The sequence below is a fragment of the Strongylocentrotus purpuratus genome, unplaced genomic scaffold (assembly GCF_000002235.5).
Source record: "Strongylocentrotus purpuratus isolate Spur 01 unplaced genomic scaffold, Spur_5.0 spur5_scaffold_9, whole genome shotgun sequence".
In the NCBI taxonomy this organism is placed as follows: domain Eukaryota; kingdom Metazoa; phylum Echinodermata; class Echinoidea; order Camarodonta; family Strongylocentrotidae; genus Strongylocentrotus; species Strongylocentrotus purpuratus.
In genome coordinates, this window is record NW_022145615.1 from 46,117 (window position 1) to 64,111 (window position 17,995).

The following is a 17,995-nucleotide window of genomic DNA, read 5'->3' on the forward strand; positions in this document are numbered from 1 at the left end:
GAGCACTACACGATATACCAGAGCACTACACGATATACCAGAGCACTACACGATATACCAGAGCGCTACACGATATACCAGAGCACTACACGATATACCAGAGCACTACACGATATACCAGAGCACTACACGATATACCAGAGCGCTACACGATATACCAGAGCGCTACACGATATACCAGAGCGCTACACGATATACCAGAGCACTACACGATATACCAGAGCACTACACGATATACCAGAGCGCTACACGATATACCAGAGCGCTACACGATATACCAGAGCGCTACACGCTATACCAGAGCGCTACACGATATACCAGAGCACTACACTATATACCAGAGCACTACACGATATACCAGAGCACTACATGATATACCAGAGCGCTACACGATATACCAGAGCGCTACACGAAATACGAGAGCACTACACGAAATACCAGAGCGCTATGCATTTGGTCTCCAGCTATGTTCGGCCAGTAGCGTCCAACATGGTGGACATGTGCGCATGTAAGACACCATCATTATTATTATCATTACCTATTACTATCATTATCAATTTTCAGGCATGGTGGTTTTCAGTTACAGGTTATATCCTTAATGGAAATATGGAAAGGTGAAAACTAACACCTTAAAAACAAGTTTAGAAACTCAAGTTTGATTGAGTATAGCTCTCTTATAATGACATAATCATCACTTAGGTTACTATAAGTAGAGAGTATGTTTATTTCTCTTTTAAATGATATCACATTTCTTTTGAATTTTCAGCCATGGAGTAAGCAGTACATAAGAATACATAATGCCTGTATGCAATTAGCTGTTTTATTGCTTTTTCTTGCATTTATTTCTCTTTTCTTCAATGAATGACTAGCCAATTGTTTTAAAACTTGCATTTTATATTGGAAGTATTTTGAACAATTCTGAAATCTAGAACATATGTATTTCAAAAAGCTAGGATTTCAAAAACATAAGGTAGCCCACTGGCTTATGCCAAAGAACAACTCTGGTATGCCCATTATGGCACTGCAGGTTGAATCCACAGTACACTACTTACTGAATAATTTAATCTCATCAGTATGGTGTCAAAGGTGTGGCAGCAATTGAGAAAATAGGAAAACCATTGGAAGGAATTATGAGATTACAAGAAGTCAGTATATGTAATTAGGCTGTCCAATCTCTGTGCTCATCTGTCTTGGGACTGCAGCTCAATCTTATACTCCCTGGAGCTTTGGATGGATTACTGTTTATGAGCCTTATGGGTTACCAGTTATATGTGTCCTATTTAAATCTCTTGTATTGTATTCAGTTTTCCTTCTGTTTTTTTTTTTTAAATATCAACAACAACAACAGATGACAATAAGTCAAGGATAATCATCAGAAAGGATAATTGCTGGTAAATGATTCAAGCAATATTTCAAACTAAATAATACATAAATAATAATAAAATTTTAAAAAAAAGCATTGTTCTTAGAAGTAACAGCAAGATACGATCTGGGGACAAAAGCAAAACTCAAAGACCCATTTCTTGAAAGTGAATTATGCCACAAATTCTCACAAATTTAGTTTTTTTATATGATATACCCTAATTTTGTATAAAAAAGACATAACCATTCTTCTAGTAAAATCGACTAACCAACACACATTTGACTACACTTACAAGGGAAAAGGAAAATATGAGGGGGAAATGAGAGAGGACAAGAACAAAACCGTGCACAGAAGATTCAGAAATACTTATTAAATGAAGGACTGTGCAGTACATATTATGTATGCATCAACAATCATCCTGCATGTAGGCGTTTCTCTACATGTACGCTTGTCACTTCCAAGTACAACATTAGATGACATTTACTGCAGAAAGAATAATACAGGTCTGCTAAGAAAAAGCAGAAGGAAAGGAGGAAAAATACCAGACTGTTTATGAGAAAATTCACTTCTGCAGAGAAGACAAGCTGCACAAATGGGACTAATGCTTAGCCAGGCAAACCTTGTAGAAGAGGCTACTAAAAGGGTAAAGCCCCAACCTCATACTTTCCTTTTTCCCTTTCCCCTTTGATACCACAAAATAATCCTTCCTTTTTCTGTCGATTTTATTATATTTTTTTTTGGGGGGGGCGGGGGGGGGGGGTAAAGCCTCAACCTCATGATTTCCTTTTTCCCTTTCATACCACAAAATAATCCTTCCTTTTCTGTCAATTTTATTATATATTTTGTTTAATCTGGCTTGATATAAATCATCTTAACCAAAACAATTTTTGAAAATGAATTCCCTTCACTTCAATTCTTTTTCTCTATTCTTCTTGCTCTACCTTTTATCTATAATGCTTAGAGACTTAGGTGGTAAGCGCTAATATATAAGCATCGTTTTTATTACTTATTATTATCTTCTCCTTTATCTCTCTTTCTCTCTCATTTCCAACAATTCCTCATTCCCCCACCCTACTCTCCCCTCCTCTACCCCCTCCTCTCCCTTCTCTTTCTTTTGTTCTCTCTCTCTCTCTTTCTCTCTCTCACTCACTCTGTGTCTATGTCATTCTTAATCTCTCCATATCTATCTGTTCGCTTTCTCTCTCTCTCTCTCTCTCTCTCTTCATGCCTTTCTTAATCTCTCCATATCTATCTATTCTCTTTCTCTCTCTCTCTCTCTCTTTCTCTCTCTCTCTCTCTCTCTCTCTCTCTCTTACTCTGTGTCTCTCTCTCACTCACTCTGTGTCTATGCCATTCTTAATCTCTCCATATCTATCTATTCACTTTCCCTCTCTCTCTCTCTCTTTCTCTCTCTCTCTCTCTCTCTTACTCTGTGTCTCTCTATCTCTCACTCACTCTGTGTCTATGCCATTCTTAATCTCTCCATATCTATCTAATCTCTTTCTCTCTTTCTCTCTCTCTCTCTCTCTCTCTCCATGCCTTTCTTAATCTCTCCATATCTATCTATTCTCTTTCTCTCTCCCTCTATTCCATCAACTCTCTCTCTGTAGGGTAAGCTGACAGAAGTATTAGGAGTATAGATTGATAGGCTTTCAGAATTCGTCATTACCTCTAATGGATCGGGACATAGAATTTTGCATAAATTTCCAATGTGACCTTTTGTGGTATATAAAGCTATCTCAGATATGATACCCTAGATCTCCCTTGATTCTGAGCGAGATGATGGAACACTACGTTTTATTTGGACTGAAAAACAAGAAAATTTGTATTGCCAAAACTGCAATTTAAAGATTGCTTTAGGGACTCTGAAAGTCTTGTTAAAATCAAATTAAACTGAAATTAGTAGAAAAAACATGTTGTATGCACGGCTTGTCACAAACATTAACACAAATGTAGTCACAAATATGAATGTATAATTTAAATTAATAGCAATGCAAAACAAAACAAAAAATGCTACTTCAAAGAGATAAAGAATAAAATTATAGCACCTCAAATATTTATATATAACAAGCAGGAAATCTGCAACTTATTTCTTGAATAGTTAAACATTTTGTTAAAGTATGGGTTTATTGTCAAGGCAGGACTACTGGTGAGCCATACAATTTGACCAGAGTTGTGTTAACAAGAAGCAGTGTTGCTACAGATAAATAATGTCTGCCTTGAGTATATTGATGGTTTGCCTCAATGAACCCTTCTCCTATCAACCTGCATGTGGCCACATTAACAAAGGCACGGCTGGTAATTTAGTCTAAATTTGTCAAACTACCGCATTACTGTTACCAAAATTGGTTTTGCCTGTAGCTTCATTTTTAGGAAAGAGAGCTCACCACCACCATTTTGATGGATTTGTAATTAAAGCCAATAGAGGAGGAATGAGAAGTGAGCCACTTTGGGGCCCACCATATCCCCTGCTACTAGGATAAGGTGCAAGGGAATAAAATGGACATTTTGGAGAAACAAATCCAGTTTGGAGCTAATCAACTTGCAATTGCTTTTCGCTCTTAATTGACAAATATTAGGAGGAGCAATTTATCTGGCCATTTGATAGAAGCTTGGATGGAGAGTTTTGATTGAGACTTGATCTCTTTGCCAACAGAGTAATGAATATATGATTACCTAAACTGACCCACGGATGATGGCTATCCCCTCTTCAAATGAGTTTTCTTGAGTGGTTGATGCTTTATGATGGAAGTGTCAATAAGGAGTTGTCCAACTTCCATACTAAACATAGCGTGTCCACTAAAATAGGCAATTATTGTGTTCATTACGACAATCATACAAACTAAGAGGATCCAAAATAAACACAAATTATTGAGATCTCTTGTATTGGCAATTATGCATTAAGATTAAAGCAAACTTGGTTTTTTTACTTCAAATATTCTGAGACTGAATTGCTGAGAAAATTATGATGGGCAAATGATCTCAATTTCCATAGTGATATCAATGCTTGTGTAATTTCCATAGTGATATCAATGCTTGTGTAATATTCATAGTGATATCAATGCTTGTGTAATATTCATAGTGATACCGATGCTTGTGTAATATTAACTCATCCTTGAGCTGCAAACATGTTTGAAACAAATGAGGAATCACAAAATATATATATCAAACTGATGTGAAGTTACAAATGAGGAATAACAAAATCTTTATATCTAACTGATGTAACTTTCATTCCAAGTTACAAATGAGGAATCACAAAATCTTTGTATCAAACTGATGTGAGTTTCATTCTAAGTTACAAATGAGGAATAACAAAATCTTTATATCTAACTGATGTAACTTTCATTCTAAGTTACAAATGAGGAATTACAAAATCTTTTTATCAAACTCATGTGACTTTCATTCTAAGTTACAAATGAGGAATAACAAAATCTTTATATCTAACTGATGTAACTTTCATTCTAAGTTACAAATGAGGAATCACAAAATCTTTGTATCAAACTGATGTGAGTTTCATTCTAAGTTACAAATGAGGAATTACAAAATCTTTTTATCGAACTCATGTGACTTTCATTCTAAGTTACAAATGAGGAATAACAAAATCTTTATATCTAACTCATGTGACTTTCATTCCAAGTTACAAATGAGGAATAACAAAATCTTTATATCTAACTGATGTAACTTTCATTCTAAGTTACAAATGAGGAATTACAAAATCTTTTTATCGAACTCATGTGACTTTCATTCTAAGTTACAAATGAGGAATAACAAAATCTTTATATCTAACTGATGTAACTTTCATTCTAAGTTACAAATGAGGAATCACAAAATCTTTGTATCAAACTGATGTGAGTTTCATTCTAAGTTACAAATGAGGAATTACAAAATCTTTTTATCGAACTCATGTGACTTTCATTCTAAGTTACAAATGAGGAATAACAAAATCTTTATATCTAACTGATGTAACTTTCATTCTAAGTTACAAATGAGGAATCACAAAATCTTTGTATCAAACTGATGTGAGTTTCATTCTAAGTTACAAATGAGGAATTACAAAATCTTTTTATCGAACTCATGTGACTTTCATTCTAAGTTACAAATGAGGAATAACAAAATCTTTATATCTAACTGATGTAACTTTCATTCTAAGTTACAAATGAGGAATCACAAAATCTTTGTATCAAACTGATGTGAGTTTCATTCTAAGTTACAAATGAGGAATTACAAAATCTTTTTATCGAACTCATGTGACTTTCATTCTAAGTTACAAATGAGGAATAACAAAATCTTTATATCTAACTCATGTGACTTTCATTCCAAGTTACAAATGAGGAATAACAAAATCTTTATATCTAACTGATGTAACTTTCATTCTAAGTTACAAATGAGGAATAACAAAGTCTTTATATCTAACTGATGTAACTTTCATTCTAAGTTACAAATGAGGAATTACAAAATCTTTTTATCGAACTCATGTGACTTTTATTCCAAGTTACAAATGAGGAATAACAAAATCTTTATACCTAACTGATGTAACTTTCATTCTAAGTTACAAATGAGGAATCACAAAATCTTTGTATCAAACTGATGTGAGTTTCATTCTAAGTTACAAATGAGGAATTACAAAATCTTTTTATCGAACTCATGTGACTTTCATTCTAAGTTACAAATGAGGAATAACAAAATCTTTATATCTAACTCATGTGACTTTCATTCCAAGTTACAAATGAGGAATAACAAAATCTTTATATCTATCTGATGTAACTTTCATTCTAAGTTACAAATGAGGAATAACAAAATCTTTATATCTAACTGATGTAACTTTCATTCTAAGTTACAAATGAGGAATTACAAAATCTTTTTATCAAACTCATGTGACTTTCATTCTAAGTTACAAATGAGGAATAACAAAATCTTTATATCTAACTCATGTGACTTTCATTCCAAGTTACAAATGAGGAATAACAAAATTTTTATATCTAACTGATGTAACTTTCATTCTAAGTTACAAATGAGGAATAACAAAATCTTTATATCTAACTGATGTAACTTTCATTCTAAGTTACAAATGAGGAATAACAAAATCTTTATATCTAACTGATGTAACTTTCATTCTAAGTTACAAATGAGGAATCACAAAATCTTTATATCAAACTGATGTGAGTTTCATTCTAAGTTACAAATGAGGAATAACAAAATATGTATATTTAACTGATGTAACTTTCATTCTAAGTTACAAATGAGGAATAACAAAATATTTATATCTAACTGATGTAACTTTCATTCTAAGTTACAAATGAGGAATAACAAAATATTTATATCTAACTGATGTAACTTTCATTCTAAGTTACAAATGAGGAATCACAAAATCTTTATATCTAACTGATGTAACTTTCATTCTAAGTTACAAATGAGGAATAACAAAGTCTTTATATCTAACTGATGTAACTTTCATTCTAAAATCTAACCTATAGTTACATGACAAGCATTAAAAAAAAAATCTCATTTGTTTTTGTTGAAAACCTCAATAATTTCCTTAAAGATATGTCACCTGTTAGCATATAACTGTGTGTATTGGTGAGTACGTATAACACCTTAATATTCATGTACATGTAATCTGAATATTTCACAGGGCTGCAAATTTCTATTTTTGATAAACGAATCAATCCTTTGAATCTTTTTACATAAACCAATGATAATAATAACCTTCAAAATTAATCATGCTTTATGTAATATATGTTTGATAATCCTTGATATCCCTTACAGTTTTTTTTTTTTTAATATCTAAAAAAAGCATGAGCTTCAAAGCTATTCTATCGTTAACACCGTTGAGAAATCATTTCATTTCAGAATCTAGAAAGGCCTATACAGAGAAATGTATTAAAAATCACAGGATTTAGCATTGAAAAAAAAGTCAAAAGGTAAAAAAACATATCAGTTTAGGATTCATTCAATAAATCTAACTTAAATCACAGATATTATCTAGCTTTAGTTCCTGTGAACGCTGTGTAAAGAAAGCTGTGTTGGTTATGTTCTCTCTATCAAATAGGTATGAATGGTATTGGTTATGTTCTCTCTATCAAATAGGTATGAAGGTATTGGTTATGTTCTCTCTATCAAATAGATATCAAGGGTATTGGTTATGTTCTCGCTATCAAATAGATATCAAGGGTATTGGTTATGTTCTCTCTATCAAATAGGTATGAAGAGTATTGGTTATGTTCTCTCTATCAAAAAGGTATGAGCAGTATTTGTAACTGTAATTGCAAAGTCATATATGTTTTCTCTATCAAATAGGTATGAACAGTATTTGTAACTGTAATTGCAAAGCCTTATATGTTCTCTCTATCAAATTGGTATGAACAGTATTTGTAACTGTAATTGAAAAGCCTTATATGTTCTCTCTATCAAATAGGTATGAAGGGTATTAGTTAAGTTCTCTCTATCAAATAGGTATGAATGGTATTGGTTATGTTCTCTCTATGAAATAGGTATGAACGGTATTGGTTATGTTCTCTCTATCAAATAGGTATGAAGGGTATTGGTTATGTTCTCTCTATCAAATAGGTATGAAGGGTATTGGTTATGTTCTCTCCATCAAATAGGTATGAACAGTATTTGTAACTGTAATTGCAAAGTCCTATATGTTTTCTCTATCAAATAGGTATGAACAGTATTTGTAACTGTAATTGCAAAGCCTTATATGTTCTCTCTATCAAATAGGTATGAACGGTATAGGTTATGTTCTCTCTATCAAATAGGTATGAACGGTATTTTTAACTTTAATTGCAAAGCCTTATATGTTCTCTTGATCAAATAGGTATGAATGGTATTTGTAACTTTAATTGCAAAGCCTTATGTTCTCTCTATCAAATAGACATGTATTGAACGGTATTTGTTATGTTCTCTCGATCAAATAGGTATGAACAGTATTTGTTACTGTAATTGCAAAGCCTTATATGTTCTCTCTATCAAATAGGTATGAACAGTATTTGTAACTGTAATTGCAAAGCCTTATATGTTCTCTCTATCAAATAGGTATGAACATTATTTGTAACTGTAATTGCAAAGCCTTATATGTTCTCTCTATCAAATAGGTATGAACATTATTTGTAACTGTAATTGCAAAGCCTTATATGTTCTCTCTATCAAATAGGTATGAACATTATTTGTAACTGTAATTGCAAAGCCTTATATGTTCTCTTTATCAAATAGGTATGAACAGTATTTGTAACTGTAATTGCAAAGCCTTATATGTTCTCTCTATCAAATAGACATGAATGGTACATTCATCTAGTATGGAGAATACCTTCAGATTGTATTGTGTACATGTATATGAACAGGGTGATACCACTATCTAACATTGTTATTATGGTATTACCTCACTAACATGAATGGTGTCCAAAATATAAACATTTTACTCATGCATAAATGTAATGTTTCAGTATTCATATTAGCAGGGTCAGAGTAAACGATTGATGCTATAAGCAATTTAGTATTTAGTATAAACCAAAATTTTACATATTGCATGTCATTTTTGTGAGATAGCTAAATTTCCTCACAGCTATACCAGACTGTAAAGATATACCCATTGAACTTTCAAACTATTTTGTTTTAAATCCTGAATTACTGACTTAACATGCAGCAGTCCATCAGTTTTTTGTGTGCGAAAACTACACTTCCAGATTGAATATAAAGATATAAATGTAAAGGACTATAATTCAATGAGTATAAAACAATAAAACAAAGCAAATTTAGTTTTTAGATAATCAGAACACACCTGCTATACTATCCATTGAGAGGATTCATACAAATAAAAGAATGTAGCAAAATGTGATGAAATAAGATCAAAGGACAGAAAGAGCGGATTAACAACAAAAACAGAAAAACTTGAAGTCAATCATGCAAATCTTTCCATTTGAAACTGAATCCAATCTGGTGATGAATAGTGACAAATGCACACAAACGACGCTATTTTCCTTGCCTGCCCAGTTTGCAATCGGAAAACAAATGTGCTATGGTGTCTGGTTACTCATGTGAACTTGCCTCAGGGCAAAATTTCATTGCCAAAATGCGCTCCACTCCAGGATGAAATTAGATTGAGGAGAACACATCGTGTTTAGTCGGCAAAGGCACGCAGATCAGGGGCGCTGAGAGCAAACAGTGGTGATGCAAGGGCTTACAGACATGGCTAACATTTCTTTATAAATTGTTGTTTTTAAGAGAATAGGCTAGTGTATGTAGTGTGAGAAAGGGAGGTAGAGTTAAATATGTATCTATCTACACAGAGAGAGAGAGAGAGAGAGAGAAGGAGAGAGAGAGAGAAGGAGAGAGAGAAAAGTGAGAGAAGGGGATTTTTACTTGTAAACTAGTGGACTTTATAATACCAGGTGAGTGCAAACAATCCAAAGGTCTGACAAAAGCACTGACTAAGGCATCATCACTTCAAGACAAATCATCAAACCAATTCCCCTTCAACATAGATAGAGTAATATTGTTTCAGACTAAACACATTTATTGCAGCAGTTCTCCCACTGCAAATTCCACATTGACTCAACTTTACTGCAATGTATTTTCCTCACAGAGATAGAGAAAGATAAAAACTTACTTCATTTTGTAGGCAATGATTGATTTCTTTCAAATAAAGATTGGTTGATATCTACATTAGATAGCGACGTAGTGCTGTACTGACTCTCAAAAACCATACTTGTGCTTTATAGGTATACACTTCCCTCAAAGAATCTAACAGGTAGTTAGGAATGAAATTAGCTTGGTGATGTCATTCAGATGCTAGAAGAGGTGATTTTAAGATTTACAAGCATTCTATAGCTGTCTTACCTTCATTATCAGCCATCTGCTGCAGCTTGTCTCCAATGTTCATCGCTTCAGCCATCTTCCTTTATTCAGTTTCTAGGATGTTGTTGCGTAGATGCGAATGCAGACAGGGAACACGGTGTAACGATGTGCGTGCATACAGGTCTCCTTTCCTCCTCCTCCTCCTTCGCAGCGCCGCGTTGGACAAGGCTGTAAATCCAGCCAGAGATCAGTGGCAAACTGACGAGTGATGGATACGAGCAGGTTATTTATGCAAGGCTCGGTTGACCAATCAGATTGCAGCAGAACAGGGGGCACCTGGAATAACAAATGAGGCCATTAAGAGATGCTACTTGTAAGGGTGGAGGGCGAGGGCTGATTAGCAATTCAAATAAGCTTCGTCAATATGGATGCCTGCCTGCGATTCTGCGTATTCATTCACCATGGTGCATGCAAACGCATGCAGACACACAGAAACCACTGACATGCATTTACACACACACACAACGAACATATGAACCAATCCTAGACCCACACATAGTAATCTTTGTGTGAAACCGAAATGGGAGGGATGGGGGGTGGCATGGTTTTATGCATTGATTAGGGAGTAGAGAGAGCATAGCATACGGAAAAGAGAGGGATGGTTGCAAAATATAGCTGTTGGAAGTATTACAGTATTGGGCTTGTCATTACGTTAATGGAATAGCAAGCCATCGATGAAGAGACCAAACAGTGTAATTATTAGCGTTAAACAATACACACAGTGCATGTGTCTGCCCAACCATGTAGTTTCTGCGCTATAATGAAAGGGCTAGACTTCCCAATACCGGGCAACCAGCTTAACAGTCAGTCAGGGAGTCAGTCAGTCAGTCAGGGAGTCTGTTAGGTATAAGCTCCAAGCCTGATACAATAGGCTTGGGGTGTATCAGGCAGCTAGCCACGCGCCATGAATCCTACTTCGCTACCATTCATATGGAAATGAGAAGGCTTGTAACTATATGCCCACTTGTTTGCATGTTGATAGGCACAAGGCTCCTAGCTTCTTTATCAAATCTTTGTATCTTTCATCTGCACTCCAAGATTAACAAGAATTAAAGACTGTGAAATCATATATATATATATATATATATATATATATATATATATATATCCAAATTTTTAAATATCAAAAAATCACTTACCTTTAAATGGCTTTATTGCCAACCCCTAATAAAACATGTCAAAATAGACAAACCACTAACTCATTTGATCATGATTTCATTAATTATCAAAGTACTTTTTCTACTTTTGCGACATAACAAGACAGAGTTGTCTTTTGAGAGCTCAAATAGCATAAAGATAATACTTTTCTGACTCAAAACACTTCATATTACAAGAAAATAAAAAAGACAATGACATTACCAAATATATGAACTGACAAATTCACAATTTCCTGAAAGATTGTTTGAAAACTAAAATTAGTATAAACGAAACAAATGCGGCTGCATCGCCAATATGCCTCCACCTATATAAGGATAAGATCATGGCTAGAATTATACTTCAAATATCACAAGGAGAATAAAAAGCCTGTTTACAAGTGAACTTTGACTTGACAACACTAAAATCTGATTACTTGTCTCCCTATGGTGTAATGAGCGCTATATAAATGCAAATATTATTATTATTATGGTGATGCATACTAGTAACAAGTTTTATGTTTACATCTAACAGAGTTATTGATAAAATGATGACAAGGTTGAAAACCCTTCAATTTCAAGTCTATTGACTATCTGACCTTTGACCTTTGACCTACTAAACCAAAAAAATTGTCTCACTATGGTAATGCATACTAATGTTAAGTTTAAAGTTCATGGTTCAAATCATTCCTAACACATTGCAATAAAGGGGCTAAAACCCTGAAACATTGCAATAAAGGGGCTAAAACCCTGAAATTTCATTGAAATTGACCTTCATGACTTTTTACCTTCCGACCTACTCAACCCATGTTCTAATAAGATCGGTTTCATATGGTGATACTTGCACCGAGTTAGAATTTCATTTCTCGACTTATTTTTGAGATATCATGATAACGATGCTAACACCTCTAATTTTATCAATTCTATCCAATTCAATATTGGTCAACGCGCTTTACAAACCAATGCTCATAGCATACAACAAAATAAGAAGAGAAATTTATAGAAATAAATATTTAGTTATTGAAAAGGTGTGTCATTCAGTTCTTTGTAAAATAGTCTATCAAAGTGAAAGTGCAGATAACAGAAGATAATTATCTATTGTTAAACTTCAAAGAGCTATGCAGTCTACGAGAAGATCTGTAAAAAGATTACCAGTTTATGTATGCAGGTACAATAAACACTAGGTTGACACCCTACTCAATGTAAGAAGTGTAGCATATAAATGTGACTCTTCTACACATGGGGCCTCCAGTTCTAGTCTGAAGAACAAGGTGTTTTCCCCTGAACCCAAGTCTGCATTGAGAACAGAGGAGCAGGACGCGCTTTCACACAATGCGGCGACAATAATTTTTGCATTTTTGTCTGCTCATTGGGGACTTGAACCCACGCGCATGCCGAAAGTCATGAGAGCTAGACGGAGATCCCATTGTGCCACACGCCAGACAATCTAAAGACGATTTTAATGTGTTAAACATTTACTTCCAGAAATTGCTTACTTGCTGAGCAAACGGACTTAAATTAATCCCACATTAAGAAGAAAACAATTACACTATGAATGTTGAAACTGAAATTAGTTTTGACTCTTGAACTGGCTCTCAACATTTTATTTATTTATTTCAAATTAACCAGTGTTAATTGGCTTTTACAGAACACATTTGTTATAAAAACTCAATTTGAATGAGAAAGATGGCAATCACCAAAGATGAAATATTGGAAACACTCTCCTGTCTCTTTCCCTATTTTCACGCATACCATGTTTATGACCTTCTGATGGCAAAAAAAAAGAGGGCAGGGAGAAAGAGAACCTTTTTGACACAAATTACATTAAATATTTATGAAAGTATTAGTGTTAATGGAAGCTGTAATTTGGCTTGGTAGAGGTTCTACTATATTCAAAAGAAAGGAAGGTAATAATATTCAAGTTTTCTCTTCACAAATAGCATTTTTGAAAAAAGTCCCATATTCCAGAGACAAACAAATGTAATTTTTTGTGGATTTCACTACATTCAGTTTTCACGTTCACTTTTACTGGTACAGTGGAACCTGACTATTAAGACTACTAAAGGGAGACAAGAAAAGTTTTCTGTATAGGCAGGTGGTCTTCATGTATAGTTTTCTGTATAAAATGAAAAAGTCTGTGCAAGGAAAACAAAAAAAATATTTCTTTATAGACAGGAGGTCTAGCTAATATATACAGTGTGTCACTACAGCATATTTGACAGTAACAATACACATAATGTGATACTGTACAGAGCATGATACATTGATAGTCCAGGAGTATTTGATTTGGGGTCTAGGACATACACATCAAGAACAGTTATCAATTATAACTTAGGGGTACATGCCCACTGCGCCTCATATTGATCTACCACTGATTCTAAATTCTCTTATAAATTCTCAACTTATACATATCAAAAATGAAAATCATACCTACATGTAATACTAAAATATTCATCAGTATCCTTTATCAAGTTTCTGCTAACATTTAAAAAAAAAATGATCAACTAGTTTACATGAAGAGAAAAAAAGAACATGTACATTTCAGTCTGGTATTGCCTGTTTTTTATTAAGGTCACATGAAGTAATGAAGTAATATTAAGATGGCATCATATTAATAGGGATAACATTTTATAAATGTTAAAGATATCAAGGAAAAAGACATCAGACTCAGAAATATATTTACATCTTCCATTTCACTTTGCCTTTCATAAACAATAAAGGAAAGATATATATTTTAGAGAACTTGATATGAAATGAAAGTGTGTTGAGAATGTTGATATGGTTGTGTGCAGAGTAATGGACCCACATTAATTATGCCCATATTGATTATCCATAGTCGATGAACAATAGTGCTGAAAGCCTGGCAAACTTAATGTAATAACTCCATTCCCAACGTGCCTAATGAAAATATAATACGAATAGCTGGCTTGATCGCTCTCATTCTTCTCCCACTGAAGAGCGAGGCAGTGGCGTGCGTCGTAACCATGGATACCATCAGGACAAAACATCATTGCTGGCACCGACAAATGGCTTACTCAAGGTTAGGTCTGTGCCAAGCACGCCACACAGACACAGAAAATGAGTACTTGATGCTGAGGCTCGAACTATCTGATGCAGCCAGAATGGGCATACGAGAATACAGATAGAATATATATACACAATGAGAATGGGACAGATCAAGAGAATACAGATAGAAAAAATAGTGATAGAAGAAATGGGAGAAACGGGGAGAGATAGGTATATGAGAAATAGATGTCAAAAGCAAAAGAAAAGGGATTCATATTAGCTGACAAGAGAAAAAGATAGGGATTGATAGGAGGAATAATGACATATATAACTTAACCAGGAGAGAAAAAGAAAGACAAACACATACACAAACAAAGTTATGACGAATATTAATATAAAGAGACATGCAAGAACAATCAATTAAAAACAAATTTAAAGAAAAGAAATTTGCTGGAAAATATGCATACTTCTTTAAACCAAACTATCCTTGTGAGAATGTAAGTAAGACTGGTTGAGTACTGAAAAAATGTCCATCACAAGAATACAATAAATACATAAATACTTAAGAAGTACTTAAATCTGTCAAAAAAATAGGTGACCTTCTTGCTCTCATTTCACACAATATCTATGTAATAACCTCAGGCAATGAAGAACCCACCTCAAACATAAAATAGATAAGAAAGAGGGAATGGGGAAAAAAATCAATCCAAAAATACAATATACAAAAGAGTAAGGAGTGAGCAAAAGAGAAAGAGTGGGACCGATAAGAAATACAGGAGAGGGAGAAAAAAATCCAGAGCTTTTTGTATAGCATGCGATAGAAGAGAAAATGAGAGAACGTGGAAGGAAATAATGGCTAAAATGAAAATACATCACAGAATTTTCTCTATTTCCTTTCTGAGGCTGCAAGGGGGCATCGTTTCTTTTTAAATCACGACAGGAAAATCACAATTTCTTGTCACAATAGGGAACCGCTTTTGCAGAATATGACTTGTGCTTGGGACTTGACAATGGCCCAGTGGGAGCCGGGAAAAACATGTATAAAAGAGAAATAAGGAATGGCATGTTTAAATGAGAAATAGAAATGAAAAGAAAGACAGAAAATGACAGGAGACAAATTAACCTGAATGTCATTTACATCAGAAATATAGCGAAGGTAATAACACTCATGTCCAAGGCTGTCAATGTAAGTCTGATATATTGACTAAGATACAAAATATTGGAAATGCATGTCAGCAGTGGGGAAGTAATCTAATGCTTAATTAAACTATTCCTACACACGTCTTCAAAGACTTTATTTTTTACATTTCAAGTACATTTTCATATTGCTTTTGCTAAAATCAACAACTCTACAGGAAATCAAGTAGTATGTTAACATAATGCTTGATCAAACATTACATCTCATCTAATTTCCTAAGTTAACAATTTGGTAAAAAAATATACTCTTACTTTTGCTTCCCTGACTGATCAAAATTAGAAAGGATGAAGCAAACAAAACTGTCAGTTAAAATCTTCGGCATGATAATTTGTTCTGACCATTTGTAAAACTCTTAGTCAATCCATCCAAATAAAGTGCAAGAGTTCAACTTGTTTGTTCAATGCAGACCGGAGAATGTTTGGAAGAAATAAAGAAACATCATAGGGGGAAGCTTAACCTTCACAAGATAATTGGGATGGTATTTGCAAGATGGTAATATCAGAGTCATCATGCAAAAATAATCAAACTTTGATGCAAAAAGTTCAACTGATCATAGAGTTTCATCCTCCTATAAAAGTAGTGAGATGGAAGAGGAAAGAAAGAGAATGAGTAATGCAAAATTTTCAAATGATCGATACTATTGACTATCTCTCTAGAAGATAAAAGAATGCAAGGTGTTCAAATGATCAATACTATTGACTATCTCTCTAGAAGATAAAAGATGTTCAAATGATCAGTACTACTGACTATCTCTCTAGAAGATAAAAGAATGCAAGGTTACACCCAGTAAATTACTGGGTGTAAATTACTGGGTGTAAGCCAGAAAAATGTTTAAATAAGATCTATTTTGTTTTATATATAGAATCTATATAAAAATGCTAGTACGAAAAAAAGAATGTAAGTGAAAACGATTAGCCAAAACATAGACATACTGTTTGAAAGCTATAAATGCCATATGATGTAATAACAATAGACACATCTATGTTAGATGGGGACTTACTGCTAAAGACTCCTGCAGATATGACACAGTAAACCACCATTAAGAAAAACAAAGCAGATTTACTTGTAATTTAAAGGCAACGCACACAACAGAGATCCTCTACATAAGCTCTGTGTTAAAAGATTTAGAAAGAAATGTGATTCAAATACTTATTTTCATCATAAACAAATAAAACTGTAGTTTTGCCATGACATCTATGAATGAGGCCTCAGACTGTATTCACTTTGCAAATATCTATCTACTTTTTCTCACACACAATCCCATTGAATTGACCTATTTTGTGTATCTCTCTCTCTCTCTCTCTCTCTTTGTATATATATATATATATATCTCCCCCCTCTCTCTCTCTCTCTCTCTCTCTCTCTCTCTCTCTCTCTTTGTATATATATATATATATATATATATATATATATATATATCCCTCTCTCTCTCTCTCTCTCCCTTCCTCTCTCTTTCTCTTTCTCTTTCTCTCTCTCTCTCTCTCTCTCTCTAACCATCCTTCACTTCTTCCATCTCTTCAATTAGGTGGGGAATCCCTTATGGAGAGTGTTTTTCTGACCTCTTTTCAATTTACAAAGTATGAAGATTGGAAGACTACTTCATTCATTGTGATCAGTAATCAATATTAATTAGGAATGAATACTTAATGGGAACTTAATTATTAAATTGTTAGTGGAAAGGATTATGCTATTAACAAAATTGGCCATACAGGTAATTACTGAAGGTTCACGCATTTCTTGTGAAACAAAATGTGAGATTTTTAATTTTTTTTAGCAACACTACCGGTACTTCAAGTTAAAGAAATTTTATTTTAATATTCTGTTTATTAAAGGGTGATTATTTTGAAAAATATGACATGTAAAGAAGTGATCTATGTCAAGAAATTTCCAAGACTCATCTCAAACCCAAGTTCTAATTATCAGGTGGGCTGTATCTAATACAGACCACCTTATATTTTTGTTAAAATTGCCTTTATTATTTATCAGGTGGGCTGTATCTAATACAGACCACCTTATATTTTTGTTAAAATCGCCTTTATTATTTATTTATTATTTATTTATTTTTCTTATTTCGACCCACTTTTTGTTAGCAAGATAACTTTGAAATGATTCAATCAAATGCTTTGAAATTTGGCACACATATGTATAGGCATATGGACAAAACACGGTAAGGTTTTCAACCTTGATCTTGACTGATGACGTCATCTAGGCGCCATTTTGTGAAATTTTCTGAAAATCAACTCATGATCATATCTTCATAACCAAAAGGTATTTCTCATTCATATTTATTATGATCAAGGTCAATATCAGTCCGGTCAATTTCAGGTCAAAAAACGCGCGCGTGCGCGTACGTCCGTGCGTCATTGCGCGCGCAAAATTTTTAAATGCTCAAAATCGTCTCAAATTTTTTTTGCATACGTTTTAGGTCATTTTAAGCAT

At 33.7% G+C, this 17,995-nt stretch overlaps 1 protein-coding gene across 2 annotated transcripts in view; it reads right to left on the reverse strand.

Annotated features, from left to right (window-relative positions):
* The window catches only part of LOC100889635 (heterogeneous nuclear ribonucleoprotein K), a 75,822-nt gene that overhangs the window by 39,804 nt on the left and 18,023 nt on the right, over positions 1 to 17,995 (reverse strand). For both annotated transcript variants that reach the window (XM_030977197.1, XM_030977198.1), the window contains one exon: positions 10,202 to 10,495. In XM_030977197.1, the coding sequence (XP_030833057.1) occupies positions 10,202 to 10,256 (55 nt within the window). In that variant the 5' untranslated portion in view covers positions 10,257 to 10,495. The remainder of the gene's footprint in view (positions 1 to 10,201; positions 10,496 to 17,995) is intronic.